The sequence below is a fragment of the Emiliania huxleyi genome (genome assembly GCF_000372725.1).
Source record: "Emiliania huxleyi CCMP1516 chromosome Unknown EMIHUscaffold_164, whole genome shotgun sequence".
Taxonomy (NCBI): domain Eukaryota; phylum Haptophyta; order Isochrysidales; family Noelaerhabdaceae; genus Emiliania; species Emiliania huxleyi.
In genome coordinates, this window is record NW_005200941.1 from 276,904 (window position 1) to 300,493 (window position 23,590).

Genomic DNA, 23,590 nt, shown 5'->3' on the forward strand with positions numbered 1-23,590 from the left:
CGGGGGAGGGGAGGAGCGGGCGGCGGAGGGGCGGAGGGCGAGGAGCGCGTGCAGGCAGGCGCGCCACAGGCTCCGTGGAGGGAGGCGCTCGTGTGTGAGGAAGCGGCCGACCTATTGTTATCACAGGGCTACCTTGTTGCTGCCGGAGGCTGTTCATACGGCGCTCGTGCGTCAGGGAGCGTCCGACCTCGTCCCGCCCCTCCTCCTCCTCGCCGCAGCGCGCCGCCGCCGCCAGCGCCGTGAGGAGGAGCGCGTCGTCGGCCGCGATGGCGTCGGCGAGGGCGGGCTCGTCCAGCGCGTGGGCGAGTGTGCGGAAGGGGGAGGCGGAGACTGGAAGCGCCTCGGCCCGCGGCGCGAGGGGGTCGTCGTGGTCGTCCGTCGCCGCCGCAGCCGCCGCGGGCAGCGGCGGCGCCTCGCAGGTGAAGAGCTGCCTCGCTGCGCCAAGAAGAAGCGGCACCGCCGGCGGCGGCAGCGGCAGGTGCGAGCCCGTCGCGTGCTGCGTCGGAGCGCCAAACAGCCAGAGGAAGACGCGGCGCGAGAGGGCCCTACCGCACCACCCACGGGACTGAACCCACACACTGGATTCGAGACTCTGGAGGTATGGTACTAGGCGTGACCACACCACTCCCGCAGCGGCAGCAGCGTGAGCGCGACGCGCAGCAGCGTCGTGTAGTCGCCGTGCGAGAAGAGCTGCTCGCCGCTGCGGGAGTGGTGTGGTCACGCCTAAGACCATACCTCCAGAGTCTCGAATCCAGTGTGTGGGTTCGGTCCCGTGGGTGGTGCGGTAGGGCCCTCTCGCGCCGCGTCTTCCTCTGGCTGTTTGGCGCTCCGACGCAGCAGGCGACGGGCTCGCACCTGCCCATGCCGCCGCCGGCGGTGCCGCGCTCCCCCTGCGGCAGCTCGGCGCGCCTCGTGCGCGGCAGAGGGAAGTGGTGCACGAGCAGCTCGAGCGCAGTTCGGCGAACCAGCGTGTCGCCTTGCTGCAGCGCGACCACCAGCGAGCGCAGCACGCCGCCGTGCGAGTCGGGGCAGAAGGCGGCCCGCGAGACGGAGAGGCGCCCGCCGTCGTCGCCTGCGGCCGGCGCGGCGCCGACGGGGAAGCGCATCGCGAGGTAGTGAAGCGCCTGCAGCCGCACCGAGGCGTTGCGCAGCAGGCAGCCCCAGACGGCTGACATGAAGGCGCCGATGGGGGCGTCGCGGGCGAGCTGGTCGAGCTGCCGCACGGCGCGGGCGTGGTACTCGGAGCCGACGTCCTCCATCGCGGTGAGGAGGGCGAGGACGAGGCCGGGCAGGCAGGGCACCACCCCGGCGCCGAGGGTGACAAAGTGGCGCTCGAACAGGTCGAGCAGGACGGGCTTGACCTGGTACGACGCGTGCCGGTAGAGGGTGAAGATGCCCTCGGTGTAGAAGGCGAGGTCGCGCGCGAGCCGCGCGGCGCCGATGCGCGAGAAGATGAGCTCGTACGTCTGCAGCGTCGTCAGGTGCACGCCCGAAGGCAGCGACGAGTTGAGGCACTGGAAGAGCCGCTTGGCGACGGCAATCTTGTCGGGTATGACTGGCAGCTGCGCGTACTTGGTGAGGATGCGCTGCATGCGCTGCAGGTAGCGGATGAGGTCGGCCCACTCCTGAGCGTACACAAACTGCGCCAGCGCACTGTCCATCTCGTCGCGAAAGTGGCGGAACTTGGCGTCTCTCCAGTGCAGCGCGTCCTGCTCCGCCAGCGACTGCGGCAGCACCGACGACGCGCCGCCGCCGGCGGAGCGCATGGCGTGGAGCCTCGAGCTGGCGCGAAGAGAAGGGAGCGAAAACGGTCGGCGATATAAAACGGTCGGCGAAGTTCGCGGCGACGACCAGCGCGGCGGCCGAGGCCAAATCACGGCCAGTTTGATTTCTTATTTTTCTGAGAGCGCCTTCGTTGTTAATAGTACAAACCCAATGGTCCTCTGCGAGCGGTCCTTCGTCGCAGTCGCGCACACGCACACGCCACGCCGCACCGCGCGCCCGCCCACCGCCCCGCCCAGGCGGGAAAGAGATGGGGAGATGGGACATATTTTTCTTCAAAAAATCTGTCGTGTTCATCTTTCTACATACATACATCTCTAAAACTTGTGTGTAACGAAGGCTCGTCAAAAGGAAAAGCTCGCTTCGGCGTTCGGCGGCACCTTGGCAGCCTGTGTCGTGAGGCGCTCTTCCTCCTTTCAGGTGTACCGAATAATGGCAGCTCAATTCCAGGAAGGGGATCGCGTCATCATCGCCGGCGTCACGAAGCGGCCCGAGCTGAATGGCGTCGCTGTCACCGTCACGGGAGTGGCAGCGAGTGCCGGTCGCTTCAACGTGCAGTGTGCCGACGGATACGTCTTTTCTTTGAAGCGGGAGAACCTCCGGCACGAATGGGACTTCTGAGACGTCTGAGTCTGCCTCCGAGCCAGCAAATGTGGTGGCCGCGCTGCGAGTCCTCGATTTGCCTCAAGACTTGATCGCGAAAATCTTTGCGCGTCTACCAACAGCAAGTCTGTTCCCCTTTCGGCAAACTTCCAAATCGCAAGGACAGCTGTCAGTTCTATCTTCGAACCAATCGCGGAACGAGCGCACGCGAGAGCTTTCGCGCGGAGAATGAGCGGGCGCAAGGCTTTTATCGAGATCCTCAAAAAACATCGATTGACCATCGCTGACCTGCGAGCGATGAACACGTTCCAATTTAATGGCGCAAGGTTTTATGAGCTTTTAAATCAAGAGTGGTGGGCCCCAGGCCAGGCCTTCGCTTGGTTCTTGAAAACCTACAAGAATGGGGTTCTGAAAAGACTCGATTTCAACCACATCAAGATTAGCGACGAGGGTGCCAAGGCGCTAGCATCCGCTCTTAATGTCAACGAGACGCTCACCGACCTTAATCTTGACGGCAGCTGGCGACCACACCCAAGCCTTGGCCATTCCAGGGATGGGGCCCTCAGCATTATGCGTGTCGAGCGGCATCGCAACAAGCTCACCTCGCTCGGTTTGATAAACTGCGACATCGGCCCGTCACGGGCCGATGCCGCAGAGATTGCCGACTTCGTGTCGGTCAGCGAGGTGCTGGAAACTCTCTCTCTCACGGACAACTTCATCGGCAACGATGGCGCCGTCGCGATCGCCGAGGCGCTCAAGGTCAATAGGGTGCTCACCACCCTAAACCTCGAGAACAACGGCATCTGCAGCGAGGGCGCCGCCGCCCTCGGCAAGGCGCTCGAGGTGAACGGGAAGCTGAAAAGCCTCAGCCTCAGCTTGAACGGCATCCGCGACGCGGGCGCCGCTGCGATCGCCGAGGCGCTGCGCTTCAACGGGGTGTTGACCGCCCTCAACATCAACTGTAACAAGATCGGCGACAGGGGTGCCAAGGCGCTCGCCTCCGCTCTGCACGTCAACGGGATGCTGAAAACACTCGACCTCGGCAGCAACAACATCGGCGGCGAGGGCGCCGTCGCGATCGCCGATGCCCTTCAAAACAACGCGGTGCTGACCACTCTTGACTTGTCGGGCGACCCATACACCAGCGGCATCGGCCCCGAGGGTGCCAGCGCGATCGCAGAGGCCCTTAAGGTCAACGGGGTGCTTACCACCCTCAACCTCTCGGAGAACTACATCAGCACCTCCCTCAACCTCTCGGAGAACTACATCAGGGACGAGGGTGCACGCGCCGTTGCGCTGCTGGCCTCCGCTCTTCGCGTCAACGAGGGGCTGAAAATACTCCATATCAGAGACTGCGGGTACTCCTTTTGCAAGGCGATTCGAGCTGCGGTACAAGGGCGGGTAGGGTTCAAGCTTGAGGAATGACGCACACATTGAGGTCGTCCTAAATGAGGTCAAGCGGCGGCGGGGTCGGGGCGTGGGCCGTGGTGGACAGGTAAGGTAAGGTAAGGTAAACTTCTCCACACACACGAGGTGGTGGGGCAAGGGGGGGCAACCCTCGCATCTCCACGTCTAACGACAGGAGCCCCACGGCATTTAAAGTGCAAGGCCCGGTGCGCGTGGGCGAGCGGCGTGTGTGTCTGTGTGTGTGTGTGTGTGTGTGTGTGTCTGTGTGTGTGTGTGTGTGTCACGTCACTGCATCCTCTGCCGGTTCCTCCCGTCGCCTCTTCTTTGTTCGAATGTTTTTCAATCCATCCTTCACGAAGCCCTCCCATGTAGCTAGCGTTCTTTGCGAATGTCTCGAAATGGCCAGCAGGCGCTGTCTGCTCGCGGCCTGTGCGGGCCGCTCGTCCTCCTCGCCCTTCTTTCGTCCTCCCGTCCCTCCCCTCCACCATGGCCTCCTCGGCACTTCTTTCTCCATCCGCCTCGCCCTGCCTTTTCGTATCGTGCCGTTCGCCCTCCATTCGGTGACCTCCATGGCTGTCCGTCCCCTTTTGGGTGGCGCTCTCGATACCGTTGCGTCAACCTCGACATCGCTGTCGCCCTCCCCGTCCCCGTCGTCGCCCGTGCCTCGGTTCGCGTCATTGGTAGCGTTTCCGTTGCCCCCTCGTGCTCCGCCGTCGCCCTCTCTGCTCGGGCCGTTCGCGATTTTGCTCCTCCTGCGTGTCGCCCCTCCGTCTCCCCCCCTGCCTTCGTCGTCATCGTCGCTGTCGCGAAAGCCCTCCGGTCCCTCGATTCCCTCGTCTATCCCCTCCGCTGCGTCGTCCCAGTTTATATCCTCATCCTCTGTGCGCCTTTTCGTTCCCTCCCCTTCTCCATCGTTGTCGCCTCCGTCGACTGCGGCGCTGCCTCTTCCCTTGCCTCCGTCCTCCTCGTCTCGCCTGCCATCGTCCCGTGTCTCCTCGTCCTCGCCATCGTCTTGGCCGTTGTCTACCTGTTCATCGTGTCCCTTGCTGCTGGTGGCATCGCCGTTGGCTTCCTCTCTCCCCCTTTCCTCCCTGCCCCTCTCGCTGTCTGGTGCTAATGGACCCCCTTCCTCTCCCTCGCCACCGTCACCGTCACCATCCCCGTCGCCACCGCCCTCCATGCCCGCCGCCCTTTGTTTCACACTCGTCTCTGCCATGTCCGCCGTCGCCGCCGTCCTGTCCGCTGCGCTCTGTGCTCCGTGGTACAGTCGCTTATTGTTGCTCAGGATTAGCTCACGCACCAGGACAGCCTCCGGCTCGTTATTTTGGCTTGCCGATATGCATCCAAAGTTCCACGCTAGCTCCTCCTTCGTCACGTCTATCTCTTTGCAGTATCTCGCGAATGCCGTCCGTGCTTGCTGGGGTGTTATTGCGTTCGGATTCGCCCTCGTCCCCGCCCTGTATCCCATCTCCTTGCGGTGGCTCTTGTATGAGTCCCCATATGACCATGTGATTTCTTTGCCTCCCTTGACTCCTCTCTCTACAAACAGGACCATCACCTGCGCAGCTGCCTTGCCTAATTGTACCTCCTCGTAGCGTACGAAGTGCGTCGCCCTCGTGCCTCGTTTCGGCTCATTCGATGCTGCAGGCCAGTCGAAGTTACACCGCGCCGCGACGCTGTCAAAGTCGTCCCGCCGCTCTCGTCGTCACTTCCATCCACGATCCAGCTGCGTCCCCCCTGCGTGGTGGACACCGCCGATCCTCCGGGTGAGGCGTGTTTCCTTGTTCGTTGGACCATATCGCCCTCTATTACTCGGGATATTACTTGTGCCGACACATGCGAGCCGTGTGTCTAACATCTCGATATATTTCTCAACGAAACCAACGCCGTCATCAGAGTTCAGACTGTGTACACTCGCGGCACTCGCGCACACTTCTCGAGTTACGGCGTACAGATAGAAGACCAAACAACGTGAACAACATAGGGCGCAAACCCTGCCGCCAATGCGCGTCGAGATAGGTGACACGGACGCGCCACGCTCTTGGCGACGAGTTTGGCGAGCCAGCGGCGCGCCGGCGACGCGGCGGCGCGCAGCGGCGGCGCGAGACAGCGCGCGGCGTCACTTTTTCCACTGGTTGCCGTTGTCGAGCTCGCCGCCGAGCTTCTTGGGCAGGCTGCTCGGCGCGACGAACGAGTGGAGCTCGCCCGCATAGTCCTTGCCGAGCAGCATGGTCTTGTCCCGCGACCGCTTCGGCACGAGCGCGGCGACGATCGGGCCTGGTGAGGTCGAGCCGAGATGTGGCGGAGATATAGAGCCGGGACCAGCCGGGGTCAGCGCCGCAGCGGAGCGCCTCCTCTCGGCAGAGAGACAGGGAGGATCGGCTGCCTCTCCTCTCGCGCGCACGCCTCGGCGACAATCTCGGCGACAATCTCCCCTCCACCTCGGCTCCACCTCGGCTGGCATCTCGGCTCCAAGCAAGCGCGCCGGCGATCGACGCGGCGGGCGCGTTGATCAGGCAATTCTTGTACGTGGTGGTCGGGTACGCGTCTCGCACCTCCTTGCCCGCCGCCTTGACCATCCCCTCCCCCTTCTTGACGTCGGAGGAGCGGAACGGGTTGGGCGTGAGCGAGACGCCGGCCAAGTCGAGCACGCGGAACATGAGCACGAGCCGGTCCTACAGGGCAGCGTCCGAGAAGATTCCGAGAAGGTTCCGAGAAGGTTCCGAGAGGCCGTCTCGAAGAGGAGCCGGTCCTACAGGGTAGTTTCCGGGAACTAGCTCGAGGGGCGGGACCCTCACACCGAGGGGAAGCATTTGGCATCGCGTTCGTAAAGGCTCCGGAGGGTGCGTGGTGCGTGGAATCAACATGCTGGCGTGTCACATGGACATGGACATGGACATGGACATGGACATGGAGTTCAAGGAGGCGGTCCAGGACGGAGCAAGTGTTGTGGAAGTTGTATTGTGCAAGTTATCCGCCGGCGGGTGGAGTGGTAGCAGTGGTAATAGTAGCAGCAGCGGCCGCAGCATTCACCTACCGACAGCGTGTCGCGGACAGGTCACGCACGTGCCCTGCACATGCGGTGCGGCGGCGGCACGAGCCGGTCCTGCCGCGTCGAGAGCTCGTCGAGGACCAGCTGAAGCAGCTCCTAGAAGGTTCCGAGAAGGTTCCGAGAAGGTTCCGAGAAGGTTCCGAGAGCTCGTCGAGGACCAGCTGAAGAGCTCCTGCGAGAGGTCGAGGCGAGAGAGGTGAGGAGAGTGCAGACGCGATGCGGGCCCGCGGCTGTGAGTCTGCGTGAGCGGCAGCCTCGCCTCCTCCTCTCCTCTCCTCTCCTCTCCTCGCCTCGCCTCGCCTCGCCTCGCCTCGCCTCTCGTCTCCACTCCTCTCGTCTCGTCTCGTCTCCTCTCTCCTGCGTCCGCAGCTCCGACGCGAGGAAAGCGTCGGCGCCGAGCGCGCAGACCGCCGCCGCGTCGGCCGACGCCGGCACCTCGATGAAGAGCAGGTTGCCGGCGCGGTCGAGGAGCAGCTCGCCCCCGCCGCCCGCCGACTTGGTGAAGAAGGTGCGCGGCCGCGCCGCAAAGACGGCCGCGTCTTGCTCGTTCAGCAGCGGCTTCTCGAGCGATGTCGCGCCGGCGGTGAAGAAGGAGGGGTTGGCGGCGCGCAGGTCCTTCCTCGTCGCGTCCGTGCCGTTCCGCTTCCTCCACCGCAGCGCCTCGACGTACATGCTCGCCGCATCACCGCCCTTGAAGGCTGTCGCGACGAGGAAGCGCCAGAGCCTACGTGGCGGCTGCGCCAAACCTCGGGGGAGGGAGGGCGGGCATGTGCAGAGTGTGTGGAGCACCGCGCGAGTACGCCGGGAGGAGAGCACAGTGAAACGGTCGGATACAGTGAATCCGTGCCCTCTCGAGCGCTGGCTGGAGCACAACGATCCCGCGTTCCGCTTCTAGGCGCCAGAGCCGGAGGTCGGACGCCATCTCGACTGTTGGCGCGAGAGAGGGGTCGGCGAGGACGGCCGCATCGCGCCGCGAGCGCATGTACGCCAGCGCCCTCTCGTGCAGCTCCGAGCCGCACCACTCGGACGGAGCGAGCGGAGTGCGCAGAACCTCGACCTCTGCGTCGGTGAAGGCCGGCTCGGCGACGGGCTTGGCCGGCGCCGCGACCGGCGCCGGCGCCACAGCGGGAGGCGAAGGAGCGGGTGCGGACGCGGCAGCGGGAGGCGGCGGATGGGGGGGCTGCGGAGGCGGCTGTGGAGCGTTCGCAGGCGCGGCTGCCGCGGGAGCTGCAGCCATCTTCTCGGCGCTTTGCTTGGCGCTCGCCGCTCGCAGCCGCAGCACCTCTTCGTAGGTCGGCCGCGGGCTCATCGGCTGTGGGGTTAGGCTGGCCATTGTGGCAGGAGGAAGAGGCGCCTCAAGACACAGGCGTGCCAAGGTGCCGCCCTCTTCGGGGAGAAAAAAAATTTTTGGGATGAAGACGCAAATCATCGGGCGGTGGCGCGGCGCGGCGGCGGGCGGCGCGAGGCGGCGGCGCGGCGAGGCAGCGGGCGACGCAGGGCGGGGAGGCGCGGCGGCGGGTGGGGTAATTACTTATTACTTAATTGATAATCAATTATTAATCATCGGGCGGCGGCGCGGCGCGGCGGCGGGCGACGCAGGGCGGGGCGGCGCGGCCATCAGCAGACGCCCGGGCCTTTGGTCATTGGAGCTCGGCAATGGTGGCCCTCGACTCAAGGGGCTGCCTTCCACCCATAGCTGCTCAGGCCGGGGGAGGGGGAGAGGCTTAGGGTGCCCCTAGCCTAGGCTTAAAAGGGTGGGCCCTGGGGCGCCTGCGGCTTAAACGGCTTAAAACCTGCCTAGGCAGGTTTTAAGAGCTGCTGGGCCGCCGATTCCTTAAACGGTCTTAAACGCTTAAACGGTGCGGGAGAGCTCCCGAGGTCGATGGTCCGGGAGGCTCCCCGGTAGACGCCGGAGGCCGGGAAGCTGGCTACAGTCAGCTGGCACGCGTCCCCTATGCGAGTATGGCTCCTGCCAGTGCACCAGCCTTTTGTGCCTAATAACGGCAGTCTTGGAGAAAACGGCGCGGAACCCAGCGACGCATGCCGGCGAGGCCGATTTTCTTAAACGGTAAGGAAGCCGTCGCCTGCGCCTTGTCTGTCGTGTGAATCGTGCGTGTGCGAGGGATTTTTGTTGTAAAATTCTTAAACGGTCTTAAAAGGCTAAAGAGGGACCCGCCGTGCCTGCAATCTCTTAAATGACAATTTGAGCCCCCCAAACCTCCTCATTTCTTAAAAGGTCTTAAAACAATCCGGCCCTCAGAACCCCCTAGAGTAGGGGTACCCTAAGCGTCGCTCTAAGGCGTAAGGCGTACGTCCTCTGGGCCGGCGCGGGGCCCCCCGGAGGCACCGTGCGCCGCGCCGCAGTGCGGAAACGGGGCTCCGGCGCTCATACTCGCTCATAGGGGAGGCCAGAGCTAGGCTCCGACGAATAAGACGCAAGAGCGACCGAGTCAGCGATTCGACCATGAAAGAAATCAGCGACAAAGTAGAACCCATGGGGACGATTGACTACTACGGCAGACTACGACTAAGCAGGCGAGTGAATGACGAACTAAGGAGAGTGGGACTCGACCACCTCACCACAGAAGAGGCGACGGCTCGCGCGCGGGAGATCAAGTTTGTCAAGGCATCACAAGCTAGCGCATCGAATACCTAAAGACTTAAAGGCATCACACTACAAGGAACGCGGCTGAGCTGACCCCCTGTAGGGGGCGCCTCGGTGAACCAGGGACTAGGATCTCGCGCAGACGACACAGGGCGTGCTGCGCCCCGCGCGATCCCTGGCGCAGAGGAGGCTGAGCCGCCGAACTTAGGATGCCTGCAAAGGCTGGCGAAAGCCGGCGACCCACGCCCACAACTCATATACACTACAACAAGCCATTATGCCCCAACAGGCCCCACCACCCCACCCCTAGGCAATGTAGCGCACATGTCTAGTCCGGAGAGGACAGGGGGGGGGGAGGGGGGGTAGGGGATAGCACTGTGCCGAGTATTTTGGATTAAAGCAATTTTTTTTTTCGAGCCCTTGAGAATCGGGTCTCTGTGCTGCTTGAGAACGAAAGGGAATCTTGCCCAGTTGGAATCTCACGTGCTTCCTCCAGCAGCCTCCAGCTCTCCTCCACTCTCACTCTCCTGGTAGGTAGAGAGGTGAAAGAAAGCCTCCGCCGCCTCCACCGCGACAACACGTTTCGACGCCTCTGCCAGAGCGTGGTCTAACTTGGCCAGCACCGCCTCAAACATTTGCGCCGCCACCAGCGAGACCGGAGCCGCAGCCGCAGCCAGCGCGCCGCCGCGCCGCGCCCCGTCTGCCGCAAGGCCTTCCTTGGCCATTCGGCTGACGAGCAGCGCGCGCAAAGCATTGCAATCGTCGAGCGCATCGCGGGATGTCGCCGCCACCGCGCGAGCCTCGAGCGCCCCTGCTGCCTTCACCATCTTCGCCTGGTTGTTCCCGCGATCGTCGATCCCCAGGGTTGAGTAGAGGGACTGAAAGCCCCGGTGCTGGGTGAAGAAGCGCGCCTCTTCGATCTGCAAGGGCCAGCCCTCGATCGTGAAGACATGCGGAGTCAGCTTGTACTGGTTAAGGGCGAGCTGCGCTGCACCCTCCGTGTGGAAAGACACGTTGGCGTTGCCTGTGGGGGCAGGATGGAGGGTGAGAGCAGGGATGACATCGGTGACAGTGCTGCGATGGTTGCCGTTCTTCCGAATTTTGACGTACACGACCTCCCCGAACTGAGAGAAGAAGGAGCGCAGCTTGCTCGCTTTGTGGATTGACGAGTGCACCTGCACGTATAGTGGCAGAGTCTCAGCAATACATGCTATGTCAGTGGCGATGGAAGTTCGCACCGAACGAACAAAGACGCCCCTCGATTTGTCGACGCCGTCGCGGCTGTCGCTGCAGGACGAGCTCATGATGTGTCTCTCCCTGGACCGAGTGACTCCGAGAAGTCAATGCGCGATATCAACTTTGAGAATTCTTAAACGGTCCCTCGGGCCAGTTGGGGGGGGCAATGTTCTTCACCTTTCTACCTACCTACCTACTGGGGGCAAACCCTGCCCGGCCCCTAGGACCCCAGGTAAGGCCCAGGTGTGGCCTAGGGCATCAGAAGGGACCAAGAGGAGTCCAGTCTGAGCCATAGAGCCCATGTCTTTGCTCCCGAAGGTCGCGTTCAAATGCCCGGAACGGACGTTACAGTGGTGTCCGGCCGGCGCGATCACCGAGCTGTGACGCTCAGGGAAGCCCGATGAGGTGCTGGTTTCTTTGCCCAGGGCTGGCCTTCCCCCCAGGCTGGATCAGCTGAGCAAGGTTTCGTGCAGCACGGCCTTCGTTGGGACACGCTCACGAAACGAGTCGTTCGCCAACCACCGGGAGTACCCGAGCCTCACTCGTATCATCAGAGCCGTGTACAATGATGACACCTTTTGCTCTTCCTTCCGAGGCAGCAGCTGCGTGCTGCATTCATGGCTGCCTTGTCCCCAGAAAATGTCTGCAAGGGTTCGTGTGCCGGCGCATTGTTTGTTGAACAATACAACAGAGAAACTTCCTGGAAACTTCCGCACAGACGCAAGAGTTACGTTAGCGTAGCGTAACTTAACCATGGTGTTGACTTTCACTCAGCTAGACTCGAAGCTCTTCAATTGGGTGTTCCCTCGACTTTCATCTGAGATGGCCGCGCCCGAGTTTGGCGAGTTCACTGACGAGCAGTGCGTCGCCTTCTTCACCCGAAAGCTGGACCAGCTCGCTGAATCGCACCCACACCTCCAGCGGGATGAGCTGCTGGCGGCGCGCCCGCTTGTGCGCTGCATGTTGCAGGGCACCAAGCCATCGCTTACGCTTGGCAGTCTGGCGCCAGATGGGCCCGTGTGCACGCTGGACGGCGTCGAGACGACACTCCATGGTGCTGTGCGCGCCGGATCTGGCCCTCGTAAGCTCACGGTCCTCAATTTTGGCTCGTACACCTGACCGCCCTATGTCTCAAAGGGTCCCGCTCTGGTCACCTCGATGCGTCCGTATCTTGATGCCGGCAGCCTGTCGCTCTTCCTGGTCTACATTCGAGAGGCCCACCCGGAGGGCGGCTGGGCGATTCCCGCGGCTGACGGCATCTGCTACCGGCAGCCCAAGACGCTCGCCTCGCGGCTCGCCGTCGCCGCGAAGTTTGCCGAGCACCAGGCGGAGTGGTGTGCGGGCGTGCCGATGTTGGTCGACGACCCGACGACCAACGCGCTCGACATTGCGTACGAGGCGCCACCGGAGCGGCTTGTCGTGCTCGATGAGCAGCTGAACGTCGTCTTCTTTTCGGGGCAGGGGCCGTTCCAGTACTCGGTGCCCAAGCTCGCGGCGTTTGTCAAAGCGCAGCTCGGCGAGTAGCTGTGGGAGAGCTTCGTGGCCGTCGTGTGTCGATCAGGCGAGAGGGTTCGAGGCGTGCGCACACACAGTCACACCCAGAAGCCATTTCGCGCGCTCATCCTTCACTTGCCCGCTGCTGCTGCTGTGACGCCGCGCCCTTCAACGTTTATCTCAAACGCTGGGCAGCAGCTGATTACTGGACCGCAGTAGGAGAGTGGAATAAGGCGATAAGCGAACGGGGAAGTGTCGGACGCCGCGAGCGGCGAGACGGTCGCGCGCGGGGCCGCACCAACACACGAGCCCTGTAGGCCGGTATCTGGATAGTGGAGGGTGTGTGTGTGTGTGACTGCGACAAGGGACCATCCGTTTGTATTATCAACAACGAAGGCGCTAAAAATCGAATTTTACAATGTGAAGAGAGACACCACTCGCACGCCGATAATGCATAATGGTGTCAGCAGCTCTCATCAGCCCTCGCGCAGGACACGTCGTGCGTGCGACCTCTCGCGCTCGCGGCCCGATCGCTTACGACAATCCTTACGACAATCCTTACGACAATCCTTACGCATGGGCCGAGAGTACATCATCGAGCCCAACGTGCGCCGACCGCTCGCCGACTATGTTGGCGCATCAGAGGCGTCTGCGCACCACGGCCTAGGAATTCTACCAACCCATAATAAATAAATAAAAATAAATAAAACGGACACTACCAACCCACGCCCCGGAGTTTCAGAATTCTTTAAAAAGAAAGAAAGAAAACGAGCCGCGCTTTCCTGCCATGTACAAGCTGCGCTCTCGAGTGTTCTCCGTGTCCCTCCTCCTCTCCTCCAACAGCGTCGCTCAAGGCTACTCGCTCGGCGGCAGCCTGCCTCACCGCTTCTCGCGAGGCGTCGCGCTCCGTGGCGGCGCCTCGCCTCGAGCCGCCGCCGCCGGCGCCCAGGAGGCGGCGACGGCGGTGCCGCTGACCTCGGCCTCTCTCGCGGCCTCCGACGCGGCCGCATCGGACTGGACGGGAGACATGATGGTCGTTCCGGTCTGGGAGGCCAAGGAGGGCGAGAGCATCGCCCTCGGAGCCGAGGCGGCGGCGCTGGATGCGGCGCTCTCCGGCGCGGTCGCCGACCTCATCGCTGACAGCGAGTTCAAGGGCAAGGCCGGCTCGTCGGCCGTGGTCTCGCTGCCTCGCGGCGGGAACGTGCGCAAGGTGGCGGTGGTCGGGATGGGCCTCTCGACCGACTTCAAGATCTCCGGCGCCCGGAAATTCGGAGCTACGCTGGCGACACTCGCAACCGAGCAGAAGCCCAAGCAGGCGGCGGCGCTGCTTCCGACCGGCCCGGCGCTCGCGGCGGACACACAGCAGGCCGCCTTCGAGGCCGCCATGCTTGGGCTCTCGCCAGACACGCGCTACAAGTCGGACGCCGACAGCGACGAGAACAAGCCGCCGCCGCTGCAGGCGCTCGCGCTGCTCGGCGCCGACGCGGGCGCGCTCGCGCGCGCGCGGTCCTTCTCGGCGGGCGTGCTGCTGACGCGCGGGCTGGTGGCGTCGCCCGCCAACTACGCGACGCCCACCTCGCTCGCGGCGTGCGCCAAGGAGATCGCCGACCGCTTCGAGGGCATGACCCTGACGGTGCTCGAGCGGGCAGAGTGCGAGGCGCGCGGCATGGGCGCGTACCTCGGCGTCTCGCAGGGCGCGGTCGAGCCGCCCAAGTTCATCCACCTGTGCCTGAGCGCGCCGGGCGGCGGCAAGCCGGCGAAGAAGATTGCCTACGTGGGCAAGGGGCTCACCTTCGACTCGGGCGGCTACAACATCAAGGCGGGCGCACATGCACACACACATGCACACACACATGCACACGCACATGCACACACACACGCACACACGCACACACACACACGCACACACACATGCATACACACACGCACACACACGCACACACACATGCACACGCACATGCACATGCACATGCACACACACACGCACACGCACATGCACATGCACACACACATGCACACGCACATGCACACACACACATCAAGGCGGGGCCGTGAGTGGGGCTCCCCACCGCTGCCCCTCTGACGATTGCACGTATGTCTGCGGTGACGCCTCTCCCTGAGAACGCACACACCGCCTCGTGTGCCATGCCCCCGTGTGTGCTCCGCGAGTGCGCGTGTGCCCCGTCGTACGTGCTGACGCGTGTCACACGCACACACACTGGCCTGACTGGCTGACAACATCAAGGCGGGCGGCGGCTCGATGATCGAGAACCCCACCCCCACGGTACCCGAACCCAGGCCATACCCCCACGGTACCCGAACCCTAGGCGGGCGCCGGCTCGATGATCGAGAAGATGAAGTTCGACATGGGCGGCGCGGGCGCGGTGCTCGGCGCGGCGCGCACGCTCGCCGAGGTGCGGCCGGCCGGCGTCGAGGTCCACTTCATCGTCGCGTCCTGTGAGAACATGGTGAGCGCCGAGGCGATGCGGCCGGGCGCGACGCTTGCGAGACCCCTCGTGTCCCCTCGTGTCGCGAGGCATGCAATCCACTACACCGGGGCCCCCTCTGATTCATTAGGCGACATCCTGACCGCCTCGAACAAGAAGACGATCGAGGTGCTCAACACGGACGCGGAGGGCCGGCTCACGCTCGCCGACGCGCTCGTGTACGCCGAGGCCCTCGGCGAGGTCGACACGATCGTCGACGTCGCCACCCTCACCGGCGCGTGCATTGTGGCGCTCGGCCCCGACTATGCGGGCATGTGGTCGTCCGACGAGGCGCTCAGCAAGGCGCGATCTCGCCCCCCTCTCGCCCGCTCTCGCCTGGTCCCCGCCTATCTCTCGCGTGGCTGTCTCTTTGCCTCGCCTGACCTCGCCTGATTTCGCCTGACCTCGCCTGATCTCGCCTGACCTCGCCTGATCTCGCCTGACCTCGCCTGATCTCGCCTGACCCCCGCCCGTGCTCTCCGCCAGGCGCTGCTCGACGCGGCGGCGTCGCACGGCGAGCTGCTCTGGCAGATGCCGCTCGCGCCCGAGTACCGCGAGCAGATCAACAGCAAGATCGCCGACCTTGCGAACCTCGGCGCGCCGGGCGGCGGCGGCTCGATCACCGCCGCGCTCTTCCTGAACGAGTTTGTCAAGGAGTCGGCGTGGGCGCACCTCGACATCGCCGGCCCCGTCTGGAACGACAAGGCGGGCGGCGCCACCGGCTACGGCGTGCGCACGCTCGCCGCGTATGCCGAGGCGGTGGCCGCGTGAGGCGTGTGCGAGCGCACTCGCTTGACGCTCACGTGTGGACAGCAGTTGCACTCCGCACACGGCGCGGTGATGCCTCTGCAAAAGACCTCTTTTCTTCCCAACTGGTGGATCGAAAAGGGTCATGAATCCCTCTCAGACTCTCAGTCGGCAGAGCCAAACGCCCAGACGCAGATCCCCGAGACCGCGCGCAGAGGCACGTGCGAAAAAATCGAGCGCCGTTCGGTACGTGGCTGGGTTCACAGCCTTGTTCGATTGAGAATTCTTAAGATACAAGCCTCTCTCACAGCACACTGGCACGACAAGGGCGCGGACTGGCGCGGACTGGCACACACACAGGCTCACCACCGGAGCCGCCTAAGCGACTCCGTTAAGAACGGCAATGCACTCCGCACCATGCACAATGCCGCTCTCCCCGCACGCTAGCTCGTTCACCGTCTGCCACGCCACGGCGGTGTGGAGGACGACAGACAAGCGCTGCATCTGCAGCCCGTGCCAGTTCTTGGTGGTCCATGTGACCTCGTCCAGGTGCTGAGCGTGCGAAAGTTTGTTGCTCAGCTGGTTCGCCGCCTCCCTCAGGGTGCTGCGAACCTCCTTTCCAAAGCCTCCGAAAGCCTCAAAATCAAACAAACGTAGATCGCAGTCCTGCTGCCGCGCAAAGGGGTAATCGCCAGGCAGCTCCTTGAGCTTTCCCTTGGGGGCATCCTCCTCCTCCCCCTCCTCCCCCTCCCCCTCGGCCTCCTCCTCCTCCCCCGCCACCGCCGCTGCCGTCGCTCCCGACGGAGACCACTTGCCGCGCCCTTTGACCAACTTGAGCAGCCCGGTCTCCGTGTTGCCAAAACGCACATAGGCCCCCTTCCAGCCGAGCTCTCCGTCGCCGGCCGTGTCCTTGCCCTGGCTCGCAAGCGAGCTCGTGAGCTTCAAATCGGCAACAAGGCGCCTGTGCCCCCTGCCGATGTTTGCCGCCGCCACGTCAGGTTGTTTTGGATTACTGTAACTGAGGTGTGCAGTCGGCTCCATCTCGATGATCATGCCCCACGCCGAGCGGAGGCATTTGATCAAACGTTTGAGTAGAAATTTGTGTCTTGTAGCATGCTTTGACCGAGGGTTAACCATCGCGGCGTCGCCAAAGACGTCGTGTAGCTGGCCGCTGGGTGCCCTCTTGCCTGCCTCCACCGCCTGGCAGGCGACATCAAGGGGGAGCCCAAGGCGGCGCTGGACGGTGACGCGCATCGCCCAGGACTCCATCTTCATATCATCACGCATGGGGATGGCGTTGAGGAAGGCGCCGGCCCCTGGTTGGCTGACGGCGACAAAACGGATCGCCTCTCGCCAGCATTTGTGGTTCTTGCGTCTTCCGACCTTGTTGCCTTTGGAGGGCGCCTTGCGGCCGCCACTGCGAAGCGCCTCGTCGGTAAGCTCCTTGGCAAGGTTGAGCCAGTTAGCGTGGTGCACACCAGAGGTGTACCGCCGCTGCGCCTGGTGCAGGAACTCGTTGGCGGACGAGAACTGGGCGAGGGGAAGCAGCTCCGCAGCCGGCGTCAGCCCGTGCGGATAGAAGCGGAACCTCGGCTCCGCCTTCGCCTCGTTGGTCGCAGTGCCCGGGCTCACCACCTCCCGGCACACGACCTGCGTCCGCCAGCTCCGCTGGCACTTGTCGGTGAGGTCGTGGTTGCTGACGAGCTGCGTGTGCGCCTCTCGCAGCTCGTCGAAACACTCTCCGGGCGCGGTCGAGACGTCGAGATCGGCGAAGGGCCTGTGTAGCTCGCGGATCGGCCGCGTGACGAGAGCCCACGTACCAACCCACGCCGCGCCGCGAATGTCCTCGGCGCTAGTCAGGCCCATGCCGCCCATATTGACTGGCAGGGTTGCCCCAGGGAGACGAAGCGCACTGCGCGCCCAGGTCAAACCCGGACCTGAGTCGCGGGTGGACGCAGCCCTGGCAGCCGCCGCATCGCATGACGCTCTGCCACTCGCCGCCGCCTCGCGGCCCCGCCCGCCGCATCTCACTCTGGTTCCCCACCCGCCGAAGGGCCTCCCGGAGGACAACCACGTCGGCGTCGTCCAGACTGACGCCAAGCACATCGCAGAGCTCCTCCTCGAGAGTGAGAAAGGGCTGGCGAGGAAGCGGGTGGCCAGCGCGGCGGCAGACGTCGCCTCGCAGCAGGTCGCCTCGCAGCTGCTCGCCTCGCTGCTGCTCGCCTCGCTGCTGCTCGCCTCGCTGCTGCTCGCCTCGCTGCTGCTCGCCTCGCTGCTGCTCGCCTCGCTGCTGCTCGCCTCGCTGCTGCTCGCCTCGCTGCTGCTCGCCTCGCGGCGCGCCCGGCGGTCGAGCTGAGGCAGCAGCGCCAGGAGGGGCCTCCAGGTGCTCGCCGCCCCATCGCGGCGGCCGGCCGGCCGAGCTCTGCTGAAGCGTGCACGGGATGCCTTTTGCATCCAGGCGTCGTCCTGCGGAGCGCGGCCCACCGGCCGGTGGCGCGCATGCCGAGCCAGAGTCCTCGCGACCGGTGCCAGCGGCAGCGGTCGCGCGCGGCTGTAGCCGCGTAGGAGCCCTGGGTCGGCCACCGTGGCCACTGCCCAAGGCAGCGGCCACCATGGCAGCGCGCTACGGCGTCTTCGATTGAGAAGAAAATACGTCCACAGCGATTGTAGGAAAACGAAGGGAACACTTGACGGTCGCGGCCTTCCGACTCGCGCCTCCGCCTCACTGGCACTATTGTAGCCCTGGCCGGTGCGCGTGCTCAGTTGAAGTTCCGGAGTAAAAATTCGAACGCGTTCTCTCACGGTGACCAAGAAATGTCCACCTCAGAGGCACCTCCGGAGGCAGGCCGCCGCACGCCGGCGACACAGCTCCAGCTGTCGAACTGACCCGCAGCTCCTCTCAGAGCGGGAACTGTGACGAAAGTTGACTGAGGCGGTTGTCAGGAACCATCATACGGATCACATGGTGGCTCTCTCATGACGGGAGACCGCCCGACCACTCCTGGGTGGCACTGCCACCGGTGTCGCTCGACGTCCTGTCGACAGCGTGCCGACAGCGACACAGACCATGTGGGACGCGTCGAGTATCGACCTCTACTGCTTACCCAGCCTTCGAGTGTATCCTGGCTGTGGCCCCACACCCACTGGTGTCCATCTCAGAGACCGCAGGAGGTCATGAGGGTCGATGGGAGTGCCAACCCCACAATGCCTAAAAACCCAGCCCAGTACTAGTACGCCTCACACGAACCCTGCACAAAGATCGCAAGGGCGGGGACCTGTTCCTTTTTACCCATCTCACAGTAGAGAGGTGTCCGTTTTTATTTATTTATTTATTCACACGTCAGGTCACAGGGAACGTTGGGAAGAGGCACGAGGAGGGCGGCGACCTCGAGCGACTATGGAGGACCCGTTGTACATCGCGTCGATTCCTTTTCGCGTAAGCACCACCCTGAAGCGCGCCCAGCAGCTGAACCGCTCCCTAAGTCGAAGGAGCATCATCAGTCTCACCCACTTCGCTCGTTGCCCACTCTGTCTCCGCTCCCTCCCGCTTGAGCTGCCGTCGCGTTCGTCCCACTGGCTGTATAGTGTATTCCGCACCTGTATTGTTTCCGTACGACTTTTTTTGGCCTCTTCGACCTATATTGGGCGAATTTTTGCATTCTGCTCCGGTCTGCATCCTGCACGTCTCTCACAGCTGGACGGCTTTAGCTTTGGGCCCGCTTCTGCAATCTGCATTCGGCATTCGGCATCTGTGTGTGTGTGTGTGACCTGTGAGTAAGTCCTAAGTGAGTATTCTTGATACGAAACCACGACGACACACTCGACTCGCATCGGTTGCCTCTATGAACGGCACAGTCAGCGACACTGCGACGTGCGAGACACCCGACACACATCACAGTCGGTCTCGCGGACACTCTGATCACTGTGTGCGGCAGGACGAGGAGAGGCGGCGCTAGACAGCCACAGACAGGCCTCAGGCGCTCTCGGTCTCGCGGAACTACCCTTTTTTCAAGAATTACGTGTCGGAGTGTCACAGCGTCACCCGCAAACAGAATGTTAATTGCGGCCAAGCACTGGCGCCAGAGCCCAGACCCGCCGCCGCTGCTGTCCCCCTCACCTGCACCATGAAAACTCCCGCCGCTACTCCCGGCTCCCGCCGCTGAGCGCTGTGCTGGCATGTGAATCAACATACAGCTAGAGACTCCTATGATATTCCTTCCCTCCCTCCTTGCCAAGTCCGGCACGACGCGAGCTCAATGCCCCGCTCCTCGCACACCGACACCAGCTCGGGCGGCTTGCGGTCCGCAGTGAGAATCTGCGCGGAGCACGCGCAAAGAACGCGTCAGATTCGGCCGCGGAGGTGTGTGTGCACATGGCTGTGTGTGCTTGCACACACCTTCAAGCTCGGGGCGGCCCCCACCTTGAGCGCGGCGGCGAGCGCCTTGAGCCCCTCGTTGCCGATCTGGGTGTGGTTGAGATACAGCCCCTCGAGTCGCGGGGCACTCCCCTCCTTGCCGAAGGCGTCGGCCAGCGCCTTGAGCCCCTTGCTGCCAATCTGGAGGGAAGAGAGGTCGAGATACTTGAGCCGCAGGGCGACCCCGCTCGCAATCACCTCCGCCAGCTGCGCCGCCTCCGCGTCGCCCCAGCCGAGCCCACGGTAGTTGAGCCACTTGGTCTGCCCAAACTGCTCCTCGAAGGCGGCCTCGTACAGCCGCTTCACGAGCGGCTTGTCGTCCTTGCCGTTGGTGAAGCTCTTCGTCTCCAGCTCCGCCGCGAACTGAGAAGGCAGCAGCGGAGGGCGCCGGCCGCCGCCCTTGACGCACTCGTTGATCAGGGAGAAGCAGCACCAATACTCCTTATCGTCACGCATCAGGCCGAGGTCAAGCGACTTCTTCCCGTCCTTGGTCAGGCTCGCCCAGGCGTTCTCCGTGTAGCACCAGCCGCGGTCAAAGTACTCGGCCACGTTGGTGCCCGTGACCCAGGCCACCAACGGCGAGAAGCAGCTGCTATTGTGGCCCGCCGGGAAGGAGGTGAGCCGCAGCACGGTCGTGTGCTGGTGGGAGTAGAGCGTGCCAAGGCAGCCCAACCCCTGCTTGAAGAGCGCGTTCTGCTCCTCGGTGCGCATGACGCCGTTGGCGGGGTCGGGGTGCTGGTGCAGCGAGAGGAAGTCCCAAAACACGCCGAGCCGCAGCCTGCCGTGCTCCGGATGGCGCAACAGGGCCTTCAGCGCCCTTGCGACGCGGCGGAGGTTGGCTCCGAGCGGGTCGGGGTGCTCCTTGGTCAGCCACGGGTACGAGAGCGCGGCGACGGGAAGCCCACCGTACGGAATGGTCGCGTCGACGAGGCGGGCGAGCGAGATGAAGGCCTCGTCGGGCAGCGCCTGGCGGTGGGTGAGGACGCCGCCCGCGCCGGCGAAGTCGACGATCCACCGCGCGTCAACGAGGGCGATGGCGCCGCTCGTGAGGACCGACTCGAGGGCGCCGCCATGGCGCCTGCACCACCGCTCCAGCTTCTCCTCCTCGATGCCGAGCTCAGGGTCGGCCAAAACTTCTTCGGTCAGAGCCATGTCCCGGGCGGTGATAGCGAAAAAAGAATTCGCGGCGGCACAGGAGCAGTTGTCACACAACTCCCCCTCCGGCGCGAAAAATAAATTTTACAACAAAACTCCCTCGCACAACACTCCTCGAGCAACACTCCTCACTCGGCACAGGTGCGGCGCCTCCTCGCAGGACATGTGGGTCCGGCGCCTCCAGATACTGCACAGACATGTACAGCAGACTATGCACTAGCGCTTGCGTGCGCTCAACCTCAACGCGGGATGGCTCGCCGTCGCAGCGCATAACCGGCGCGCGTGCATACGTGGCAGGCGCCAAGCTCTCATCCCCATGATTGTCCATTATTTTGCATGTGTGGTGTGTGGGGAGCGCACAATACAGGGCCGCGCTCAGCCTCAGCTTGGCGGATAGCGGCGCCGCAGCGGGGGGATATCGGAGCTTCTTCACGGCTGACCTGCCATTTGCATGATGATGAGCACCGCGTCGTGGGGGATCTGGCGGCGCGCAAGCGTCATCAACAGCTCGCTCCGTGTCCGAATCCGGAGCGCACGCCTTTCCCGCGCGCGGCAAACCCACGCGCGCAGTGCGATGCGCGGCAGCATCGCCGCCCGGAGGAGAGTGCGGGCGGCCTCCTTCCGGTCGCGAGGCGTGAGCAGCACGGGGACTCCTGCGGGAAGTGGATAGCGGCCCAGCTGCGGGCCTTCTTCCGGGTCGCGCATCTCCCAGCGCATCGGCAGGTCAGCATTGGGCGCGTCGGCCCATTGCACCGTGCGTGGGCGCGGCTCGCCGACGAGGGCCCCGCACGCTTCGTCGAACGCCCACTGATAGCAGGGCCTGCCCGCTCGATGGCGGCGAGCCGCGACGGCCTCGAAGAGCGCCGCGCACAGAAAGCGCGCAGCCGTCGTCTCGACGAGCGTGCGCCAGTAGCAGACATAGTCGACGCCCGAGAGGAGGGTGAGGAGCGCGATCCGCTCCGACTTGCAGCCGTTGTACATGACAAACTCGAGGGCGCCGCCGTGGCGCGGCGAGTGCCTATTGCGCAGGGTGGGGGTTAATGGCCGAGTAGGAAGCAGGACGGGTGAGGCAAGAAGACACTGCCGGCCGAGCAGCGTGGCGATGGCGAGCGGCGGCGGCGGCGCGAGGCGTCCGTCGGCGGTGGTGAGACCAAGGGTGAGGCGAGCCGAACCGAAGCGAGCGTTGGCATGCCCCGCGAAGAGGAAGCGCTGCGTCGCACGGCGTCCAAGCAGACGGCGCAGGTCGTTGAAGGTCCCGTCGCAAAGGACCGATGCAGGCAGGTGGAGAGACGCCTCGAGCCCCTCGAGCACTACGTTGTCAAGTGGCGCCCTGCGAGGGCTGCACGCCAGCACGGCCAGCTCGCACCGGACAGGGGCTGTTTCGCCGGTGCGCTCCTCCGCTGCCTCAGCCATTCTTGCTGCCGCCGCCGCCATCCGTGCTGCCTCCCTCACCGCCACCGCCGCCTCCTCTATCGCCCTCCTAGCCGACACCGCAATCAGAACAGCGCACGCCGACACGGTGATGATCGTCGCACTCGTGCGTCCGGTCAAAAGACTCGCAGCCTTTTTTGTACGCGAGCGAGTTCGCCGGTGAGAAGTTCACCCAGGTGCGCGACATCACAGAAAGGCCGGCCTCGAGGCCGAACAGGGCGGCAGAGGACGCGGTGGGCTGTCGGCACAGCATACGCAGAGTAGTCGTCCTTGCTTGAAAGCGAAAAAAGAATTTAAACAAACCTCTCTCACAAAAAATCACACCGGAGCCGCCTAAGCGACTCCGTTAAGAGCGGCAATGCACTTAGCACCGTGCACAATGCCGCTGTCCCCGCACGCTAGCTCGTTCACCGTCTGCCACGCCACGGCGGTGTGGCGAAAAAAGAACGACGTCGCGGTGGGCGGTCGGCGTCGGGGTAGAAGCACAGGGCGTACGGGGTAGTCGTCACACTCTCCTGCCTCGAAAGGGCGGGGCTGTCCCGGAAAGTGAGAAACGCCGGGCAGCGTGACGCACAACTGAACCCTCCCATACGTGTTTGTGCCTCCTCCTTTGCTGTCCCATCTCCTCATCTCTTTCGCGCCTGGGCGGGGCGGCGGGCGGGCGCGCGGTGTGATGCGGCGTGTGCGTGTGTGTGACTGCGACAAGGGACCACTCGCAAGGGACCATTGGGTTTGTACTATTAACAACGAAGGCGCTCTCAAAAAAGAATTTTGCCACAAAACTCCCTCGCACAACACTGGGCACGGGACTGGCGCGCACTGGCACTAACACAGGTACACCAGTGTTGTGCAAAAACGAATTTAAAAAATAAATCGCGAGACACACTAAATCTCTCTCACAGCAGACAAAACAACACATGACGTGTGAGTGTTAGAGTTGTTTGGTATTGCTTAAAATCTCTCTCTCAGCAGACAGGCTCGACACAGGTGCGAGAAGAAGAGATTTCAAAAATCTCTCTCAGGTGCGAACTGGCGCGTGCTAGCACTATCACAGGCACACGAAAAAAGAATTTTACAACAAAACTCCCTCTTTTTTGAGTGAGTGTGTGTGAGTGAGTGTGTGTGTGGCGTTCGCTATGAGCGGCGACCCGATCCACCCCGCCCCGCCCCGCCCCGCC

General features: G+C 63.7%; 8 protein-coding genes across 8 annotated transcripts; 4 read left to right on the forward strand and 4 right to left on the reverse strand.

Annotated features, from left to right (window-relative positions):
* Window positions 1–1,112: 1,112 nt before the first annotated feature.
* EMIHUDRAFT_364339 (hypothetical protein) lies at window positions 1,113–1,766 on the reverse strand (the record flags this gene model as incomplete). The annotated part of the gene is made up of 1 exon (XM_005785106.1): window positions 1,113–1,766. A coding segment is annotated over one exon (654 nt), but the record flags the coding sequence as incomplete, so codon positions are not given.
* An 847-nt stretch (window positions 1,767–2,613) lies between these two features.
* On the forward strand, window positions 2,614–3,810 carry EMIHUDRAFT_230541 (hypothetical protein; the record flags this gene model as incomplete). The annotated part of the gene is made up of 1 exon (XM_005785107.1): window positions 2,614–3,810. The coding sequence occupies one exon, from the start codon at window positions 2,614–2,616 to the stop codon at window positions 3,808–3,810; it is 1,197 nt and encodes a 398-aa protein (XP_005785164.1).
* A 370-nt stretch (window positions 3,811–4,180) lies between these two features.
* EMIHUDRAFT_230542 (hypothetical protein) lies at window positions 4,181–4,909 on the forward strand (the record flags this gene model as incomplete). Its single annotated transcript, XM_005785108.1, has 1 exon — window positions 4,181–4,909. The coding sequence occupies one exon, from the start codon at window positions 4,181–4,183 to the stop codon at window positions 4,907–4,909; it is 729 nt and encodes a 242-aa protein (XP_005785165.1).
* An 872-nt stretch (window positions 4,910–5,781) lies between these two features.
* EMIHUDRAFT_364343 (hypothetical protein) lies at window positions 5,782–6,808 on the reverse strand. The gene is made up of 3 exons (XM_005785109.1): window positions 6,703–6,808; window positions 6,278–6,672; window positions 5,782–6,069 (listed from the first exon to the last, which is right to left on the reverse strand). The coding sequence occupies exons 2-3, from the start codon at window positions 6,450–6,452 to the stop codon at window positions 5,912–5,914; spliced, it is 333 nt and encodes a 110-aa protein (XP_005785166.1). The 5' UTR covers window positions 6,453–6,672; window positions 6,703–6,808; the 3' UTR covers window positions 5,782–5,911.
* A 704-nt stretch (window positions 6,809–7,512) lies between these two features.
* Window positions 7,513–8,220, reverse strand: EMIHUDRAFT_364345 (hypothetical protein). Its single transcript, XM_005785110.1, has one exon. The coding sequence runs from the start codon at window positions 8,175–8,177 to the stop codon at window positions 7,569–7,571; it is 609 nt and encodes a 202-aa protein (XP_005785167.1). The 5' UTR covers window positions 8,178–8,220; the 3' UTR covers window positions 7,513–7,568.
* A 3,280-nt stretch (window positions 8,221–11,500) lies between these two features.
* EMIHUDRAFT_364346 (hypothetical protein) lies at window positions 11,501–12,571 on the forward strand. Its single transcript, XM_005785111.1, has one exon. The coding sequence runs from the start codon at window positions 11,844–11,846 to the stop codon at window positions 12,207–12,209; it is 366 nt and encodes a 121-aa protein (XP_005785168.1). The 5' UTR covers window positions 11,501–11,843; the 3' UTR covers window positions 12,210–12,571.
* Window positions 12,572–12,947: 376 nt separating this feature from the next.
* Window positions 12,948–15,707, forward strand: EMIHUDRAFT_418134 (aminopeptidase). Its single transcript, XM_005785112.1, has 4 exons — window positions 12,948–13,953; window positions 14,507–14,705; window positions 14,757–14,968; window positions 15,152–15,707. Exons 1-4 carry the CDS (start codon window positions 12,967–12,969, stop codon window positions 15,434–15,436), a joined length of 1,683 nt encoding a protein of 560 aa, XP_005785169.1. The 5' UTR covers window positions 12,948–12,966; the 3' UTR covers window positions 15,437–15,707.
* A 5,344-nt stretch (window positions 15,708–21,051) lies between these two features.
* EMIHUDRAFT_423732 (hypothetical protein) lies at window positions 21,052–22,679 on the reverse strand. Its single transcript, XM_005785113.1, has 2 exons — window positions 22,066–22,679; window positions 21,052–21,999 (listed from the first exon to the last, which is right to left on the reverse strand). Exons 1-2 carry the CDS (start codon window positions 22,413–22,415, stop codon window positions 21,411–21,413), a joined length of 939 nt encoding a protein of 312 aa, XP_005785170.1. The 5' UTR covers window positions 22,416–22,679; the 3' UTR covers window positions 21,052–21,410.
* Between the last annotated feature and the right edge of the window lie 911 nt (window positions 22,680–23,590).

Bases quoted from the DNA above. Each gene is read 5' to 3' on its own strand.
- EMIHUDRAFT_364343 (XM_005785109.1), bottom strand. From the start codon at position 6,452: ATGTTCCGCGTGCTCGACTTGGCCGGCGTCTCGCTCACGCCCAACCCG. The intron at 6,070-6,277 runs GCGCGCTTGCTT...CGACCTCACCAG, and splicing joins GCCCGCCGCGTCGATCGCCG to GCCCGATCGTCGCCGCGCTC.
- EMIHUDRAFT_364345 (XM_005785110.1), bottom strand. From the start codon at position 8,177: ATGGCCAGCCTAACCCCACAGCCGATGAGCCCGCGGCCGACCTACGAA.
- EMIHUDRAFT_364346 (XM_005785111.1), top strand. From the start codon at position 11,844: ATGCGTCCGTATCTTGATGCCGGCAGCCTGTCGCTCTTCCTGGTCTAC.
- EMIHUDRAFT_418134 (XM_005785112.1), top strand. From the start codon at position 12,967: ATGTACAAGCTGCGCTCTCGAGTGTTCTCCGTGTCCCTCCTCCTCTCC. The intron at 13,954-14,506 runs GTGGGCAAGGGG...CCCGAACCCTAG, and splicing joins CGGCGAAGAAGATTGCCTAC to GCGGGCGCCGGCTCGATGAT. The intron at 14,969-15,151 runs GCGCGATCTCGC...GCTCTCCGCCAG, and splicing joins CCGACGAGGCGCTCAGCAAG to GCGCTGCTCGACGCGGCGGC.
- EMIHUDRAFT_423732 (XM_005785113.1), bottom strand. From the start codon at position 22,415: ATGGCGGCGGCGGCAGCAAGAATGGCTGAGGCAGCGGAGGAGCGCACC. The intron at 22,000-22,065 runs GCAGTGTCTTCT...CCTGCGCAATAG, and splicing joins ATCGCCACGCTGCTCGGCCG to GCACTCGCCGCGCCACGGCG.